The following is an 18,123-nucleotide window of genomic DNA, read 5'->3' on the forward strand; positions in this document are numbered from 1 at the left end:
GTCCTGAGTTCAATTCCCAGCAGCCACACACATGATGGCTCACAGCCACCTGTACAGCAACAGTGTACTCATACACATAAAATAAATAAAGTAAATCTTTTAAAAAGAATGTAAAAACCATGTGTTTGTATGTGGCTATGTACAGTTACCTGTAGGTGCCTATGGAGGTCGGAAGAGGCCCTCTGATTCTCCCGAACTGAAGCTTCAGGTGGTTGTGAGCTGCCTGATGCAGGTGCTGGGAACTGAACCCCGGGTCTTCCGCAAGAGCAGTCAGTGCTAGAACCACTGAGCTAACTCTCCAGCCCAAGCTCGCTTTGGTCTTTGGTAGACACTAAGGGTAAATGACATCCCTTCCACAAAGAGTAACTCTTTCAGCTTTATGAAGTTCTAGACACAGAGATGTGTGTATCTGTTGTAACAGCAGTAGGGGACAGGACATGCAATCAGAGTAAGGAAAAAGCCCCCATCCCTCAGGATCCGTAAAGCAGCAGTTTCCAAGGACACCCAGGCCTCCAGAGAGCCTCCCTTTCAGTGAAATGAAAGATCTCTCTATAGCAAAGGTTTGTATGTTATTCGCTTTCTAAAAACTATATGCGTTAGTGAACGATATAAAAACAAGTGTGAAATATTGCTCACACCCTAGTAGTTTACCACTGCATTGCTTAAAGAGAACAGAATAGGGTGGTTCTAATGTATAAATGTTCATGATGGGGCAGAGCACTTACTAGCCCGATTTTGATGTTAACCTTTGAGTACACACATGTGTTTTTAATGCCCTAGATCAGTGGTTTTCAAACAGTGGGTCATGACCCCTTTGGGGGTTGAATAGCAGGTATCCCGCATATCAGATATTTGCAATATGATTCATAACAGTAGCAAAATTACAGTTATGATGTGGTAATGGAATAATTTTACGGTTGGGAGTCACAGCCACATAAGGAATTGTATTAAGGGGTTGCAGCATTAGGGAGTTTAAGAACCTCTGTTCTAGATGATGTTCACATTAACTGCATGGTGATTGCTTAATTAAGTAAACGTCCTTGGGCGGTTGAGTCACAAGTTCAACTAGTCATCTTTTTCATGGGTAACTCTTATTACTTTATAGAACAGATAATAGTATGCTCGCTTGAACACAGTGATCTTGTCATTTCAAGGAAAGCAAACAATAGTTATTGTTAGTAATGATAACATGTGTGTTTTCAGTAACAGAACTTGCTTCCAATATGGAGGCTCTAACAGTTTTTGTGATTAGGTTCTGTCTCATCTCTGAAATCACATATGTTAATATTATGTAAGAAGATTAATAGAATGTATCAACATGTGGCAGATCTCCATAGCTGTTTAAGCCATTGGTTTCCGGTGCGTGGTGTTATAGAATCTTACATTAGTAACTGAACTGTTCAATGTGCAAGAAAGGCCAGTGGGTTTTAATGTAAAAAGCCCTAGAGTTTCAGATTCTGCACAGCAGCTAATCCTTAAGTTGTTATGGCTGATGTTGATTTTAATGTCAGAGTATAAACTGTGTGTGAAAAAGCTATTAACAGATGCCCTTCCCCATGTCCGTGTGAGCAGAAATTTTCTCCAAAAATCTTTCTTTTTTGGTTGGCTAACTAAAGCATTATATGTAAACAGATTAAAACTGGAAGCTATAAGATGCTAGCTAGCTTGCTTCTGTTACACAGAACAGAAAATCTCAGAAATGCCTCTCTTTAAATTTTGATGGTATTTCCTAGAAAATACATTTTCTGGGTTTCACAGATGGATCCATGGGTAAAGTGCTTGCAAGTAATCAAAAAACAAACAAACAAACAAACAAAAAACCCAAACTGATCCCCAGAACCTGGGTCAAAATAGCCAGGTGCACACTCTTAATCTCAGTACTGGGGAGGCAGAGATGAACAGATGCTTGCTGGCGGCCTGCCCAACCTATTTGAAAGGCTCTAGGCCAGTGAGACACTTTGTCTCAGGAAAGGGGCGGGGGTGACTGTCACCCAAGGAATTGAATGACTCTGGATAGTGTCCTCTGGCCTGTGAGCACACACACCTCCTCCACACATACACAAAACAATGATAGTTTCATTGTTTGGTCCCAAGGCTTAAACTCATGTGCTGGTAGAGCAGTCATTTTAAACCACCACCGCCACCACCACCACCAAGAAAATTGTGGTTTCCATGACAAAAGCTATAGCCATTAACATGTAAGGAAGCTCATAGCTTTAAGTTGTCTTGTTCCATTGCAAATATGGAAAACATGAATACTTACAACCTATAAGCAAAGCTCTTGTGGACCTTGATGGTTCTCAGTGTTGAGGCCAGCAGACCCCAGTAAGGCTGAGAAACATCCCCTAACTACAGTGGTTATTAAATTTCACATGCTAGGAGGGTATGAGCAAAGGGTAGGTTTTTACCCCCACCTCAGAGCTTCTGAGTCTACAGGTCTTAGAGTGTCTCTGAGAATTGAGTTTCTAACCAATTTCCTGATGGTCCTGAGGCTGCAGGCCTGGAGACCGACCAGTGCTTCAGGAAAGGATTCATCACAACGTGTCACTTCCGTGTCTCTCTATCTTGATTCTCCCACCCCACCCCAACCCCTGCAAAAAATTCCAAAGTGATCCTCCCCAACTCACACAGTTATGGAGCGCCTACTGTGTACCTTACTGGGTACTGCATGTTGATGGTGCACAGACCAGTAAGTCTCTATTTTGAAGAAGTGCCAGACTTTTAAGAGAAGAAAACTAAGTAAGCTGTTAAGGAAATACGGATTTTTGAATTTAGCAAGTTTTTGAAAAATTAATTATTTGTCTTAATTTTAAATTATGTGTATATGTGGTGGTGTTGGGGGTTGTGTATGTGAGCACAGTGCCCACAGAGGCTAAAGAAGGGATTGGATTCCTGTCACTGGAATTTAAGGCAGTCGTGAGCCATGTGATACAGATACTAGGAGTCAAACTCAGGTCCTTCAGGAGAACAGTGTGTGTTCCAGGCTCCTGAGCCCAACTTCAGCAGTTTTCATCAAATACTCTTGTTTTCTTTCTAAAGAATTTTCTGTTTTGTTGAGACAGGATCTTATTATGTAGCTTGGAACTTGCTGTGTAGACCAGGGCAGCCTCAAACTCACAAATCTGCTTGCCCTAGCTCCTGAATGCACGGATTAAAGATGTGCACCTACACCTAGCTCACTAAAGAATTTTCTTTTTAAATATTGGTCTCAATATGTAGTCTAGTCTGACTTCACATTTAGATTCCTGCCTCAGACTCCTAAGAGCTGGGGTTGCAGGCTAAAACTTTATGAATAATGTTTCTTCCATTTTTAGGTTGCACTATGTACTGTAATGTTTATTGAAAGCTTCCATTCTTTTTTTGTTTTTTATTTTTTGAGACAGGGTTTCCCTGTGTAGCCCTGGCTGTCCTGGAACTCACTCTGTAGACCAGGCTGGCCTCGAACTCAGAAATCCGCCTGCCTCTGCCTCCCAAGTGCTGGGATTAAAGGCGTGCAGCACCACCGCCCGGCTGAAAGCTTCCATTCTTTTGCTAGATTTTTTGTTTGTTTTGTTTGTTGTTTTGTTTTTTCGGAGACAGGGTTTTTCTGTGTATCCCTGGCTGTCTTGGAACTCGGTCTAGAGGTTCGCCTGCCTCTGTCTCCCAAGTTCTGGGCTCAAGGGCTTGTGCTGCTACCACTCACCCCACTACTGTACAGTTCTTATTAGTGCCATTTGCTCTGAGTGAGAAGGAAATCCCAGTCTGTGTGTTTGATTGTTGCTAATATGTAAATCATCCATTGCTCCTGATTTCAAGGCAGACATTCCTTCTGGGCTCTTTAATCATGTGTAATGCATGGGTATTAAACCAGTTTTTAAGGTTTTTTTCTGCTGCAGGTCTGAGGGTTGAAGTGACTTTGTTACTTTTGTGTAGTGATTTGAATACAATTGTAACCACATATCTGGCACCGTCCCTTTCATTCTGAGTCACAAGCTTCCTTCTCAACTGCAAACCAGTCATGGTCTAGTGGTTATAACTAAAGGCTGAGACTCATCTCTGCCAAGCTTGATAGAAAAACAACTGACTCATGGCCAGGAGCCAGTCATGTGGTCTCCGTCAGATTTTTAATTTAACTGTGAGTTACACATGTGATACCAGGATCATTAGAAGAGCCAGTGTATGAATGACTTAGGAACTTGAGTTGTTTTCCTCAGTTGAACATTTATTTTCCTATATCTCCTGATTCTAATAAAAAAACATTATGAATGAGTCGTTACTTTGCCAGGAGATCTTCAACATACGTATTCTTTCTTCCTTCCTCTCTACCTTTCCACTGAAAAGTGTATAGAATCAAGCAGGGTTTTATGACGGGCAGGGGAGGGCATTGGTTTTTGGTTTTGGTTTGGTTTCTGTTTATTTGTTTTTTACATTTTTAGTGTCTAAATGCTTGACACACAAACCTAATGACTGGTGTGAGAACTGACACCTCATGGTAGTTTTCTACCCACCACATATGACCATGTGCCCTCTCTGTCACGTAGAAGCGAGCACCTACACAAACACCCCAAAACGCACACCACACAACAAAGACCTTTTGGGAAGATGCGAGTTGGAGTGACCTTGAATAAGTTGTGTGTGGGTATGCTGAGTCAGATAGATATTAATGGGAAATACACATATGTGCTGAAGAAGTAGTAATTACTGGGGCTAAAGAGCTGGCTAGTGGTTAAGGGCACCAATTGCTCCTCCAGAAGCCTGAATGGCTCCAGCACCTGAATGGCAGCACACAGTTGTCTGTGACTTTGGTTCCAGAGGATCCAGTACCTTTTTCTGGCCTCTGCAGGCACCAGGCACATAGAGGGTACACAGACACACATAGAGGCAAAACACCCAAAACATTAATAATGATAATAAAAACATTATAATGAGATTATAGTTAGTTATATAACTGGTATATATTAACCCACTTATAGGAGGCACTATTCTAGACCTCAGGCAAATAGTGGTGACCGAGAGGAATCCATTACTCTCACATAGAGGGCTGGGGGGAGATGCAGTAGGGGGAGATGGAGCACAGCTACATAGAGGTCAGCTGATCTCAACGTGCAGCCGCCCAGATCATCAGCAGCAGCATTAGCCCAGAACTTCTTCAAGAAGAGCACTCATTCCCAGGCTACCTTGGACCCTTGCAGTTAGAACCCGACGGAGAGTAGCAGCCTGTTTATAAGTCCTCTGTGTGGCTGCCGGCTAGGGTATGAGGCCCACCAAGGAGTGTGCAAGGAACACCTAGAGGGGATGTTTCTAAATACGGTTGCAGTGGGGAGAGGGAGCCTGGAAGTGCAAGAGAGAAAATAAGTGGCTAGGAAGGCAGGCTGTAGATGCCTAGTTCCACTTGTGTCCCGGGTGCTATCTATCTCAGGCCCGAGGTGGTGTAGGTATTAGGTGTATTAAGAATCCCTTCAAGTATGAAGTGCTGGGTAAGATGCATACTGAAAGTGAATTCTCTTCTAAGAGGATGGGGCAGAAGAGGGAAAGTGGATGGAGGAAGAAGATGTGCTTAAAGGGGTATTGACAGAAAGGATGAGCAGCATCCTGTGAGTTCCTAGCCGTACGTGATGAGGGTGAGCAGCCAGGATGTCCCAAGAACAACAAATTGTGAAGCCTCGACTGCTGGGGTCACACTCAACTATGGCACTTGCGCGTGCTCATTTTCCTGACAGACCATCAGGACCCCAGTTACCTCACTGGTCTCCATTTCTAGTCAGGTTCATCCGATTGCTTGGTCTTCCCTAGTTTCTTGGATAAGCCAGATAAGCATGTGTCTCAGGGCACACGAAAATACCTTTTTCCTGGTACGTTCCTCCCTCCAGCTTCCAAACTGGCTCATTCCATGCTTTACACTGTTCTCTGCAATGCCATAGTCTCAGCACTGTGCTGAAGTTGCACGGACCTAATGCATACTGAGAGAATACTCTGCCAGTGGGCTACATTCCTACCCTAGACTATTCCCAGGAAGGCAGTCTCTAATATCTCTCTCTAAAAATAATCCTTACATAAACATGCTTTCTATATTTTCTCCATGACATTTAACATCTCTGACTTCATATCAATTTAGTTTTTAACTCAGCTAGAATGTAAGTGCCACATCTCTTTTGGAGGGTGGGGTGAGGGCATCTCAGCATAATCCAGGCTGACTCAAGATCATCCTTTCTTGGGCCTCTTGAGTATTGTTATTACAGGTAGGTGATACCAATCACTCGCTCACATTTTTCAAGCAAAAGGTGGTTGTCACTTTGACAATTTTCCCATGAAGTAATTAATCCGTAATGGAAATATATATATATGTATATATATATATATATATTGAGGCTTTGCAGGCAGGGCAGGTGGGGTGGGTTGGTGGATACTGAAGCAAAGGCGGGAAATCCAGCACTCAGCCAGTTTTCCCCTTTGCCCCCTTTTACTCGGTCTGTTACCCAAGCCAATGGGGTACCCACATCCAGAGTGCTCCCTTCCCCAACCCCCCCAGTTAATCATCCCCTGAAATGCCTTCATAGGCACACTCAAGCTTGTGGCTCCCTGTTGTCCTGGGCACATCAGAATCTTATCAAGCTGATAATCAGAATTAAGTATCACAGAGGTAAGCTTTGGAAGTTGGACATAAAACAAATGAACAAATACACCTGTCCATTTACTTAGAAAAGGGAAAGAACCATCCAAAATGTCAACACCCAAATAGATAAGAAGTATGCATCGTAGGTCAGAGGTGGTGGGATTGTTGGGATTGTTTGTTTGGGTTTTGGGGTTTGTTTTTTCTGGTTGTTTGATTGTTTTGTTTTGTAAAGCCAGTGAACTAAGGAAACCTTCTTTTAGTGGGATACACATGAACAGAAACACTAAGGCAAGCCTGGGCCTCATTCTTATTTTGCAGACGATTTAAAAACAAGCGGGTTGGAGGAGACACCACCCTCATGCCTCACGCTGAGGGCTTTTCACAGACACTGACTGCTTCTGTGCGGGTGCCATATTACCTCAGACACTTTGGGGAGCGAAGCAGAAAGGACTCCTGCCTTCTTGGTGCTTATGTGCACAGGACGGACAGATGTAGCTAGGAGAAGAGGTGGCAGGCTAGGTGTCAAGGGCTCTGGGACAAAGGAAGAGAAGGGAAGGGTTGGACTTGGAACATCTATGGTGGCATTACTTAGGCCAGGTCTTCCCTTGGGCTGTTAGATAACTTCACTGTGTTTTGCTCTTTAAACTTCTGATTACCTTTCTGTATTTTTTATTATCTTTTTTATATTTGGCTGCATTTGATTACCAAGGACCAGCCTCGGCATGGAGAGGGATTCTGAGAGGAGGGGGTGTTTGGGGAGTGTCAAAGAGAATGACTCAAAGTTAAATCGTGGGTCCAGGCTGATGACCTGTGTTCTGCTTGACACGGCTTTCCAGTCTGCTTCTCTCTGGAGACTTCTCTGTATTCTGCTTGCTTGTTATTCTAATAGATCGCTCTGTCCGTGTCCTCTGTGTGTGTGTGTGTGTGTGTGTGTGTGTGTGTGTGTGTGTGTGTGTGAGAGAGAGAGAGAGAGAGAGAGAGAGAGAGAGAGAGAGTGTTTTCTCCAAGCAGTTCTCTCATTTTATCCTAATAAATTCTCAAGATAGCTCATCTCCTGAAGAACACTGGTCCTGTCTTATTTTATCTATAAATCCAGTCATTTACTCCAATTCTTAAGAGACAGCAGTCATACATTGTTTTCTTAACATTGCAAAAGAATTCAGAGATCCGTCTGCCTTTATTAAGCACAGATGATAAGCTAGTTGGGTGGAACCCTGCCCTGAAATTACCATTTCTATCACACCTGGGCCTCACCTCACTCTGTCCTAGGCTGACCTTGAGTTTGGGAATCTGCCTGCCTTTGTATCTGACAAGCTGGCTCATAGTGTAGCTGGCTTTGTTCCTTTAGATTCATGAAGCCCTTCATAATTCATATTGCATCCTTATATTATGCCTAATTGAAAAATTATATATGTTTTCAAACTCATGTATCTAGAGCTCTTTTCCATAGCCTTAAGGGCTGTCCTGAAGGTCCCAGCATTTACCATTTTTCATAGACATTAGCCACACCTTCATCTCCTGGATTTGTACTATCTCAGATTATTGTGAAGTCCTCCGAGGAATGTGAAATATGTACATTATATGAACAAGCCTTATGCCTACGGCAGGCATCTACACTTCAGGAGGCTCACAACACTTGTGGAGGCTCACGCCAGAGGACCTGTCCCAAGGACAGGAACCTTGTCACTCTTTCCCCACCAAGGCCACGACAGGCTTGGCATTTGATCCTGCCAATCTTGTATTTGTGGAGTATATGAGTGAGTGATTATAGATTATCCAATCTAAACTGAGTTCTAAAACAATGCCCTCTACTCCCAGAAAATCTTTATTCTCACCCTGCTTGACATTTTCTTGTAGCAAAACGTACCATAGCATGTTAGCATTTGAACCATTTTTACAGTGTATGGTTGAAAGCAGCACCAAATGCATTCACAGTGTTGCATGACTGTCATCACATCTAGTTCCAGAACTCTCCACCCCAAGCAATCTCCCCACACCTGATGACTATTCCCTGCTCAAGCGGAACTCTAAGGCCTCTAAGGAGCTCCTTTTCTCTCCCCCATGAACCTTTATTACCATCATCATCATCATGTGCGTGGTGGTGAGGTGGCATACTATGGTGCATGTGTGGACGTCAGAGGATAACTCTTTTCTTTACCTTTCCAGGGATCAAACTCGGGACTTAGGTTTATGCAGCAAGCACTCTGAGTTCACCAAGCCATCTTGATAGCCCTGAAAATAATCTTTAAAGAAAGAATAGCAACCTCTTTAAGGGTTGTTGTGAGGATCAAATGATTTCACGAAGTTTCTAACATAATGAAGTTCACAGAGATGGTATTTGATAGACACCTCTCCCCCACCAGTGGCCCAGGAAAGCACACAGTTCTGTTGCCTGTACATGTCATACCCCTATGGCCTTTTCGTTGATTTTTTTGATAATGTCTAAATTTAAACTCTTTTGTTGTTGTTTTTGTTTGTTTGTTTATTGTGTTTTTTTCAATACAAGGTTTCTCTGTGTGGCCCTGGCTATCCTAGAATTCACTCTATAGACCAGGCTGACCAGGCTCAAAGATCTGCCTATCTCTGCCTCCCAAGTGCTGGCATCAAAGGCATGCACCACCACCACCCAACTTAAATTTCAACTATTAAATATAAGTTCTGTTAGAATCTTTCCCCCAAATGTTCTGAAAAACCTGTAGTTGACCTGGAGGACTTGTGGGTCTGCCCTAGGCTCTGTCTGCCCATGCCAATCGACGTGGTTTACACCTGGGTGAATGGCACTGACCTTGAACTGCTAAAGGAGCTACAGCAGGTCCGGGAGCACATGGAGGAAGAACAGAAAGCCATGCGGTGAGTCACTTTAAGAAGTAGCCCACGACTGGCCGAGAGCACAGGCCCATTCCATGGGATTTTAAGTGAGCTTTATTGGTTGCAGTTGGGGGTTCAGGGTTATTGATAGCATTTCATCCCTATCCTCTCAGCAGCTGTGGATGTAGTTCATGGCCTGAAGTTCCTGTGTCCCTGTGCTGAGAGATAAACACGTCACACGATTTGTTTACATTTTCAGTGCCCTAAGCGTTGTGACACTTCCCACTGGCACATCAGTTCCAGTGAAGCCACCATGAAAGTGACCATTGGAAAGTCTCCCCTGTCCACAGGTGGGGCCTTCACTAGCTAATGTGAGTGTAACAAGCCGACTTTGTTCTTTGCTTAGGGAAGTCCTCGGGAAGAACACAACCGAACCGACCAAGAAGAGGTGAGCATTTTGGTTTTTTCTCAGGAATGAAACTCGAGGAGATGAAGTGTCAGGATTGTCACTCCTGGGCACTCGCTGTTTTATATTTAAATGGCTGCTCATGTGCAGCCTCTCCCCTGCTATTTTGACACCCCATTAAGTGCATCCATTAGAGAGAATTGGCAGTGCCCTACTCCGTGACTGACTGGGCACTGGGTTTGTGTTCTGGTCGGCTGAGTCCGGCTTGGTTTTGGCAAGGCCAGAGTACTCATTTATCTGTCCCGGTGCATTGTTCTCTGGGCCTCTTTAAACTAATTACACCCCCTGTTTTACTGACAAATTTACGCCTGCAATTTATTTGTACCCTTATAATCCCTCCTTATCTGTGGAAGCTGGCAGGCTGTATATATTTAAGGACCTGGAAGGGGATTTAGCCCAGTGACAAGGACCAGATACATCTCTTTTGCTAAATATATTGATTTCAATCATGCCTGGCTCTGACGAGTCTCTGAAAGAGGGCTCACTGACAAGCAGAATTGTCTTCCCTGCTTCTTTCCTTCCTAGGTTTTAAAGGCAGCTCTTTGTGGAGATGCTCATCACCTCCATTCTTCAACAGTCTTCTGCTTGTTTGTTTTTATTTTTTGGAGACAGGATCTCATATAGCCCAGGCTGGCCTTCACACTCACACCATAACTGAGAATAGGTTTGAACTCCTGACCCTCCTCTCCTCCCCCTCAAGTGCTGGGATCACGGGAATGTGTGGCTACACTCAACTCAGAGCTGTCAGTCATAGTTCGTGGCCTAAGGTCTCCTGCTCTTTAATGCTTATGTCAATGCATTATTTTTCTGCTTCATACCTCTCAGGATGTCAGGCAGGCTTGTTATAAGTATACGTATTTGTGTTGTGGGTATATATATATATATATATATATATATATATATATATATCCCCACATTCTATCCCTAAAGAACTGTGAGGCCACAGATGTTTGAGAGGGACATATTTACAGTGCTTAGATTAACCCTGAGTCATCATTTTTGAGGGGTGCTCATTGAGCCAACAAGGTGACAGTTGTTGCTTTTGCATTCCTTTTACTAGCTAAGGAGGCTGGGCAGTTTTATACAGCACTGTACTAGTTGTGGTTGCTTCTATTCATGTAATTTTTAAAAGAATTTCTTTAATGCGGATAGTAAAATCTCCTACATGTTTATGTTAGAGCCACATTATTTGTATCAGTGTAATGTCCAATGTAGTTGATCTTGGTCTAGTTAGGGTGGGTAAACTGTATCTAATACCATGCCACATCCAGATTCTCTTTTCTGATATGCTAACAGCCTTCAATGGACTACAAATATATTTTTTAATGGTAATACGGAAGTACTCAATTTCTTATGGATTTTTGAGTTAGTAAATTTTGGTAGCAAACTTACTTAGTTTGTCTCTTTTTTTTTTTTTTCTTTTTCTTTTTTGAGACCTGGTTGCACTATGTGTTCCAAAGTCACCTAGAATTTATAATTGGTCCTCTTGTCTTATCCTTCAGGTAGGAGATATCCCACCTGGCTGGTACTCTTATTTAATAGAAGTTTGACAATGGGATCTAAAATGTGTCTATTATTATTATTATTATTATTATGATGATGATGATGATGATGATGTACTTACTAACAAAACTTTTTTACATTCTTGAGATTAGTGAATTTAGTGAGGTATAATTTTATATAGGCTATGGGGTTTTAAAACCTGCCTTGTTCAGCAGTGGCCAGAAGATTTTCCTTGTTTGAAGTGTTGTTTGTCTCTACAGTGAGAAGCAGCTGGAGTGTCTGCTGACGCACTGCATTAAGGTGCCCATGCTTGTTCTGGACCCACCCCTGCCAGCCAACTGCACCCTCAAGGACCTGCCAGCTCTTTATCCATCTTTCCACGCTGCCAGCGACATGTTCAATGTTGCAAAACCAAAAAATCCTTCTACTAATGTCTCAGTTGTCGTTTTTGACACTACTAAGGACGGTAAGATTTTTTTTCCTATTTTTTTTTTAAAAAAATATTTATTATTTTGTGTGTGTGAATGTTTTGTCTTCATGCATGTGTGCACACCTCATGCCTGGAAGGCAGATGAGGATGTTGGATCCCTTGGAACTGGAGCTATAGAGTTGTGATCTGCCATGTGGGTATTAGAAACTGAACCCAGGTCCTCAAGAAGAGCAACAAGTCCTCTTGACTGCTGACCCATCTCTCTGTGTATTTTATTTTTATTATTATTTTTAGAAGTTTTGTTGTTGGGGGCAGGGTCCCTCTATTATGTAGCCCTGGCTGTCCTAGAACTTATTATATAGACCAGACTGACCTTGAACTCGAAGAGACCCACCTGCCTTCTAAGTGCTGAGATTAAAGGTACGTCCCACCATGCCCTCTGGGTGCATTTTTAAACCGTGTTATCACTGACATTTAGAATAATAAAATTCTGAATGAAACAAATGATTCTGTAAGAAATGTTTGATAAACTAAAAATGTCCAGAGAAAAGCCAAAGAGCCATTGTTGTATTGTGTTGTAGGCTGTGTGCCATCTCAGCAAAGGACTGCACAGCATTTCCTTCATGCAAACACATCATGCCATGGAAGATATCTCATATCCTGTGAGAACCTTCCACCTCGTACTCCAAAGTACCTCCTCCTGGCTCCAAGTCATTCTGGAGACTTTAAAAAAAAAAAGCCATATAAGAGCTAGAATACATAGGGGCTGGAGAGATGGCTCAAAGGTTAAGAGCACTGACTGCTCTTCTAGAGGCCCTGAGTTCAATTCCCAGAAACCACATGGTGACTCACAACCATCTGTAATGGGATCTGATGCTTGGTGTGCCTAGGGACAGCGACAGTGTACCCACATACAAGAAATAAATAAATCTTTAAAAAAAAAAAAAAGAACTGGGGCTGGCGAGATGGCTCAGCAGGTAAGAGCACTGACGGCTCTTCCGAAGGTCCTGAGTTCAATTCCCAGCAGCCACATGATGAGCCAATTCCCAGCAGCTCTTTCCATGGGAAGTTAACAAGACATTGCCTAACTGCAGTTGGGAAGAGCATCCTCCCTACAGTCCAAGTGTGCTGAGCCCTGTTCTTGGCCTTGCTGCCTCAGAACTGCGAGGCATCCCTACCCGTTCAGCAGCTGTGGAATTAGTTTGTGGCATGAAGTTCCTGTGTCCCCATGCTGAGAGCTGAGCTCTGAGGCCACACATGTGTCTCAGCTCTGGTCTCTCCTCTCTCTTGGTTTCCCTGTGCATTGGACATCTCTACCTGGAGATGCTGTGGATTTTGCTTGGGGACCGTGAAAGCTTGCAAGCTTTTTCCACGATAGAGAGTATCATTCTGTCCACATCATATCTGCCAGCCCCACTTTTTGTTGTTGCTTCTTCTCTCAGTTGCTTCTGTTTTGCCAACAGTTCTTAGATTCCAACCCTGTTCATTTCCTTCATAGACTTCTGTAACAGAGACTGAGCTGTTCAGTGGTTAAGTTCTCTACCTAGCACAAACTGGCAAATCTGAAAATCCTAGTCTCGTTGATTTACTCCCCCTTAATAGACAGTGCTTCCATAATATTGTATTTGCTTTTCATATGGGTTTTCCTGTTCCTAGTATTGCAGATTCTGCTTGGCTGTGCCCTTAATTCTCTGTAGTGCGAATTTTGGTTTCTTTTCATGTTCTGTACAAACCAGTTTGCTGTGTAGTAGTGAGTATAAACTGAGAAGGGACAGAAAGTGTCACAATCCAGGCCAGAGTGAGTGTGCTCCAGACAGAGGTGCGTGGGAAGTAAGGAGTGTGTGCATTCTGCCCATTTCGAAGGCCAGCCTACCTAGGTTTCTTGGTCACTACTTCTTGTGGTAGTTGTTTGTAGAACTGTCCTGTGGTGCTCATTTACAGATTGTACCTTTGTAAAAGCTACATTTTGTAGATGCCCATACTTTGCTACATTTAATGTGTTGCTATAAACAGCCACAAATTTGGAGAATTGTTAGTCTTATATCTAGGATAAGAAATCCCACTGGGCTGTGGGGGTGCACAACTTTAGTCCCAGCACTGGAGAGGTAGAGGCTCCAGGCCAGCCTCAAACTCTGGTCTACAGAGGGAGTTTCAGGGCAGCTAGGGCTACACTGAGAAAACCTGTCTCAAACAGGCAAAACCCTGTCAGCTTGTCTGCCCATTTCACCGACACTTCCCTTTTCTTTTAAAAGCTTTGGTGTGGGGTTCCTGGAGGCAAGAGCCACAGCAAAGCTCTTGGGCATTCTTCCAGATTGGCTGTGGCTGTGTGATTCATATCCTTCAGTCAGAATGGGCCAGGACCTGCTCTCCCCTGCTGAGTAGTCAGTCTGTATGTCTCTTAGAAACAGGAAGGTGGCATGGGGACATCGTGAGGACTTTGAGGATACTTTACATGAACATATATGTTACACATACCAGACCTATTATAATTCTCCAACTTACCAGGGTATCGCCCTCTATATCTGTGGAGCAGAGTTACCTGATAAATGTATTTGAAAGTTAGGGTCACTCCTAATGGCCAGTGTTGCTGCTTTTAGGAGTGGGGTTGTTGTTGGCGAGGTGGTGGTCTTTAGAGATTGGATACTGCTGTATGGCCCTGGCTGGCCTAGCATTCACTATGTACGAGCTGGTATTGAACTCGTGACAGGCCTCTTGCATCAGCTTTATGAGTGTTGAGGTTACAAGAGTGAACACCACTTCCAGCTGTTTTAACACTTCCTTCACTTGAGTGTTCCCAGGGCCTTGTGCACTCTAAGCAGATGCTCTCCGATCAGCTACTGTAAGGAGAAATTAAAGCTTTAGACCTGTGCTGACTAGGAAGAAAAGTTATGGGCCTAAGAATCCATCACAAACTGGCCACATAGGCCTGGGAAAGAGCAAACAAGTTGGTAGATATCATAAGAGCTGGCAGGTCAAGAAGACATAAAACTATAAACATAGAGGAAAACATGTCTGGGCAAACGAGGACATGTCCAAGGCCCAGGTCTGCAAAGACGTGCCTGGCAGACACTAAGTAATGAACCATCTGGTCCTCTCAGATATGGTTTAAGGTCAGATGCTTTGTTGACTCAGATTAACACCAACCTTAGGAATTTTCCACTCTATTCTGCACATAATAGTTAATATTTGAACTAGCCAATCATGTATAACCACACTGATCCCTTTGTTCCCTCAGACCTTTTTCCTATAAAAACCCCTAACTTTCAAGCCTTGTGGTCGGCTCCATTATCTCCTGTGTGAGATAACTGTGGTGCCGAACCAGGGTGTCCTGAAATTAAAATATACCTCTTGTAATTACATCAAGATGTGGTCTCTCGTGATTCCTTGGGTGTACGTCCTCCCGAGATTTGAGTGGGGGTCTCCCCCAGGGGTCTTTCACTACAATCCCGGCCCACCTCTGTATGCCCGAGGCTCTCATCCAGGGTTGCTGTCCACCTCCCTAGACTGCAGTTTGTAGGACCTGCCTCATTTGTCCCTAGATTTGAATTGGAGCCCCAACCCTGAGAGTCCTCTGTCATCATCCATCTTGGATGTCAGTAGCACCTTTGTTGGGTCCCTTGTACACTTTCTTTTTTTTGTTTTTGTTTTTGCTTGTTGTTGTTGTTGTTGTTTTTACAGGGTTTCTCTGTGTGGCCCTGGCTGTCCTGGAACTCACTGTCCTCGAACTCAGAAATCCGTCTGCCTCTATTGCCCAAGTGCTGGGATTAAAGGCGTGCACCACCACTGCCTGCCCTTGTACACTTTTTTTTCATACTTCTCCTGCAGTTGAGTGCCCACCAATCCCAGCCCTGCTTCACATCACCTGATGAATCTAAGATGTTCACTGTGGGAAATCTATTTCTTAAAGGAGTGTGGGCCATAAGGCAGCTGCTTGCTCTTGTATAAATACCTCTGCCTGTTCAAGTGTGGCTACTCTTACTTGCTAGCACTGACGTTCCCAGAGGTCATGCTGTAGTTGGACGATGCTTTTCTTTTCTCATCCAGTTTGCTCTTAGATCTGTGATTTTCCTGTCACCCCCCACCCCCATCACTTCTTTGCAGTTCAGCCTGTTTATTTCCACAGAGCACTCCATGTTTCTATGGCCTGCATACATCCCTTGGCGATACAGAGTTTAATGTTTAGTTATACACTGCTTTTTAGTGTGCCTCCTTTGTTGAATGTGATGATTTTACCTTCCTAACTACTTTATTTATTTATTTATTTATTTATTTATTTATTTATTTATTTTCGAGACAGGGTTTCTCTGTGTAGCCCTGGCTGTCCTGGAACTCACTCTGTAGACCAGGCTGGCCTCGAACTCAGAAATCCACCTGTCTCTGCCTCCCAAGTGCTGGGATTAAAGGCGTGCGCCACCACCGCCCGGCCCTAACTACTTTCTTGAACCCATGTATTATGCTATTTACCAGCTCCCAAGATGCTCTGTATAGTGCTTTGCCAGAGATTATAGATGAGTATCTGTTAACCGTATGCTTGCTTCTTGTATTGTTTGTTGTAGTTGAAGACGCCCAGGCTGGACCATTTAAGGGAAGCAGCAAGCAGGCAGTTTGGAGAGCTTACTTGGTATGTCATTTGAGCTGAAGTTGTTCTTTTGCATTGGACCAGAATAAATGTATGCGTAATAAAGACCGTAGGTCTTGCTGTGTAGTCCCAGCTGGCCTTGAACTTGCAGTCTTCCTGCCTCCACCCTGGGAATGCTGGGATTGCAGTCCTGTGTCCCCATGTTTTGCTCCTTAAGGACCTTTTCTCTGCACCTAGCTTACTGGTGCTAATGAGCGTCCAGCTATGGTGATAGTTTTAATTTGAAGCTCGGAGAGTATGGTGGAACTGCACTAACTTCTCCGCTGTCAGTTTTCCCCGGCTTTGTGATACGGAAGGTAAGTCGGATCTTCTGTTTTTATTCTAGACAACAGACAAAGAAGTCCCAGGCTTAGTGCTGATGCAAGACCTGGCCTTCCTGAGTGGATTCCCACCGACATTCAAGGAGACAAGTCAACTGAAGACAAAACTGCCAGAAAATCTTTCTTCTAAAATAAAGCTGGTAAGAGCAGAAAAAGAGCCACCAGCATGGCACCTCTCATTCCCTGAATGACCTTCTATTACAGTCCACTTCACATTTTATTCAAGTTTAGCCAACAGTTCTAAAAGGCAAAGAGTGACTCTGTCCTGTCACAGTATGCTGTCTGAAGGTAGATCTGCGCAGAAGGTCCTCACTGCTTACTTTGTTTCTTGAGACTAGGTCGAAGCCAGGTTGGTAATGAACTTGCAGCAATCCTCCTGCCTCAGCATCTCAAGTGCTAGTACAGATTTGCACCTTCAAACTAAGCTCTGTAGTAACTATTTTTATAATCTATCACTCACTTTTTTCTTACTTTGTGTGTGTGTATTGGGGAAAGTCATAAAAGTAGTTAGAAGTCTAGTATGCATATCTATGAAAGCTTTCCTTCATAAAGGGGTTGCAATCCAGATATTTACAATGTTTGATAATATGAAATTCTGACTAATAGCAAATCCGGACATCAATGTATTTAAGATATAAGTGTATTTCTTAGCCATCAGCCCTGACCATTCTTTCTCTGAAGATCAACTTTGGTTGGCTGGTGACTGGCCTTTTCCTGAACATTTCTTGCTCTCTGAATCATCTGCCTGGTCGACTCAGGACAAGTTCGTGCAGGTGTGTTTTCTTGCCGACCTTACGTCCTGCTGTTGTAGCACATTTCAGGGGGTGAACACAGCAGCATCTTTTCTCCTAGAGCAGCAGGCGTACGTACAGTCCTTGCCTCTGGAATGGTTGAGATCTGGCTCATGTTTTTACCATTTAACAAAATTGTGAAGGGATGAAGAAGGTGGGGGTAGTGGGAAGGGAGTAGGGAGTTCATTCTCGGTCCTTGCATTAGTCATTCCATCCCAGAGTTCTCTTTAACTTTTTCCTCCTCCACTGGCATTTACAGGTTAAGATGCTTTGTATTATGTCTGTGAGAAAACCATGGTGTGAATGACGTCATTTTTCTCGTTTCCTGTCTCCTGCATAGCTAGCTAGTCGCTTAGTTTTCTTCCTCTTCCTCCTCCTCCTTCTCTTCCTCCTCCTCCTCTTCTTCCTCCTTGTCTTCCTCCTTCTCTTCCTCCTCCTCCTCCTCTCTTCTTCATCTTCATTTTTGTTTGGGGCAGGCCTCACTCTGTAATTCTGGCTGGCCTGCAACTTGCTATGTAGACTAGGCTGTCCTCAAATTTGTAATCTTCCTGCCTCTGCTTCTTACTGGCACTCC

General features: G+C 43.6%; 1 protein-coding gene across 2 annotated transcripts in view; it reads left to right on the top strand.

Annotated features, from left to right (window-relative positions):
• The window catches only part of Gnptab (N-acetylglucosamine-1-phosphate transferase subunits alpha and beta), a 77,487-nt gene that overhangs the window by 25,703 nt on the left and 33,661 nt on the right, over positions 1 to 18,123 (top strand). For both annotated transcript variants that reach the window (XM_031349115.1, XM_031349116.1), the window contains exons 3-7: positions 9,323 to 9,442; positions 9,807 to 9,848; positions 11,630 to 11,835; positions 16,356 to 16,420; positions 16,764 to 16,898. In XM_031349115.1, coding sequence (XP_031204975.1) covers positions 9,323 to 9,442; positions 9,807 to 9,848; positions 11,630 to 11,835; positions 16,356 to 16,420; positions 16,764 to 16,898 — 568 coding nt within the window. The remainder of the gene's footprint in view (positions 1 to 9,322; positions 9,443 to 9,806; positions 9,849 to 11,629; positions 11,836 to 16,355; positions 16,421 to 16,763; positions 16,899 to 18,123) is intronic.

Source organism: Mastomys coucha, unplaced genomic scaffold, assembly GCF_008632895.1.
Source record: "Mastomys coucha isolate ucsf_1 unplaced genomic scaffold, UCSF_Mcou_1 pScaffold4, whole genome shotgun sequence".
Lineage (NCBI taxonomy): Eukaryota > Metazoa > Chordata > Mammalia > Rodentia > Muridae > Mastomys > Mastomys coucha.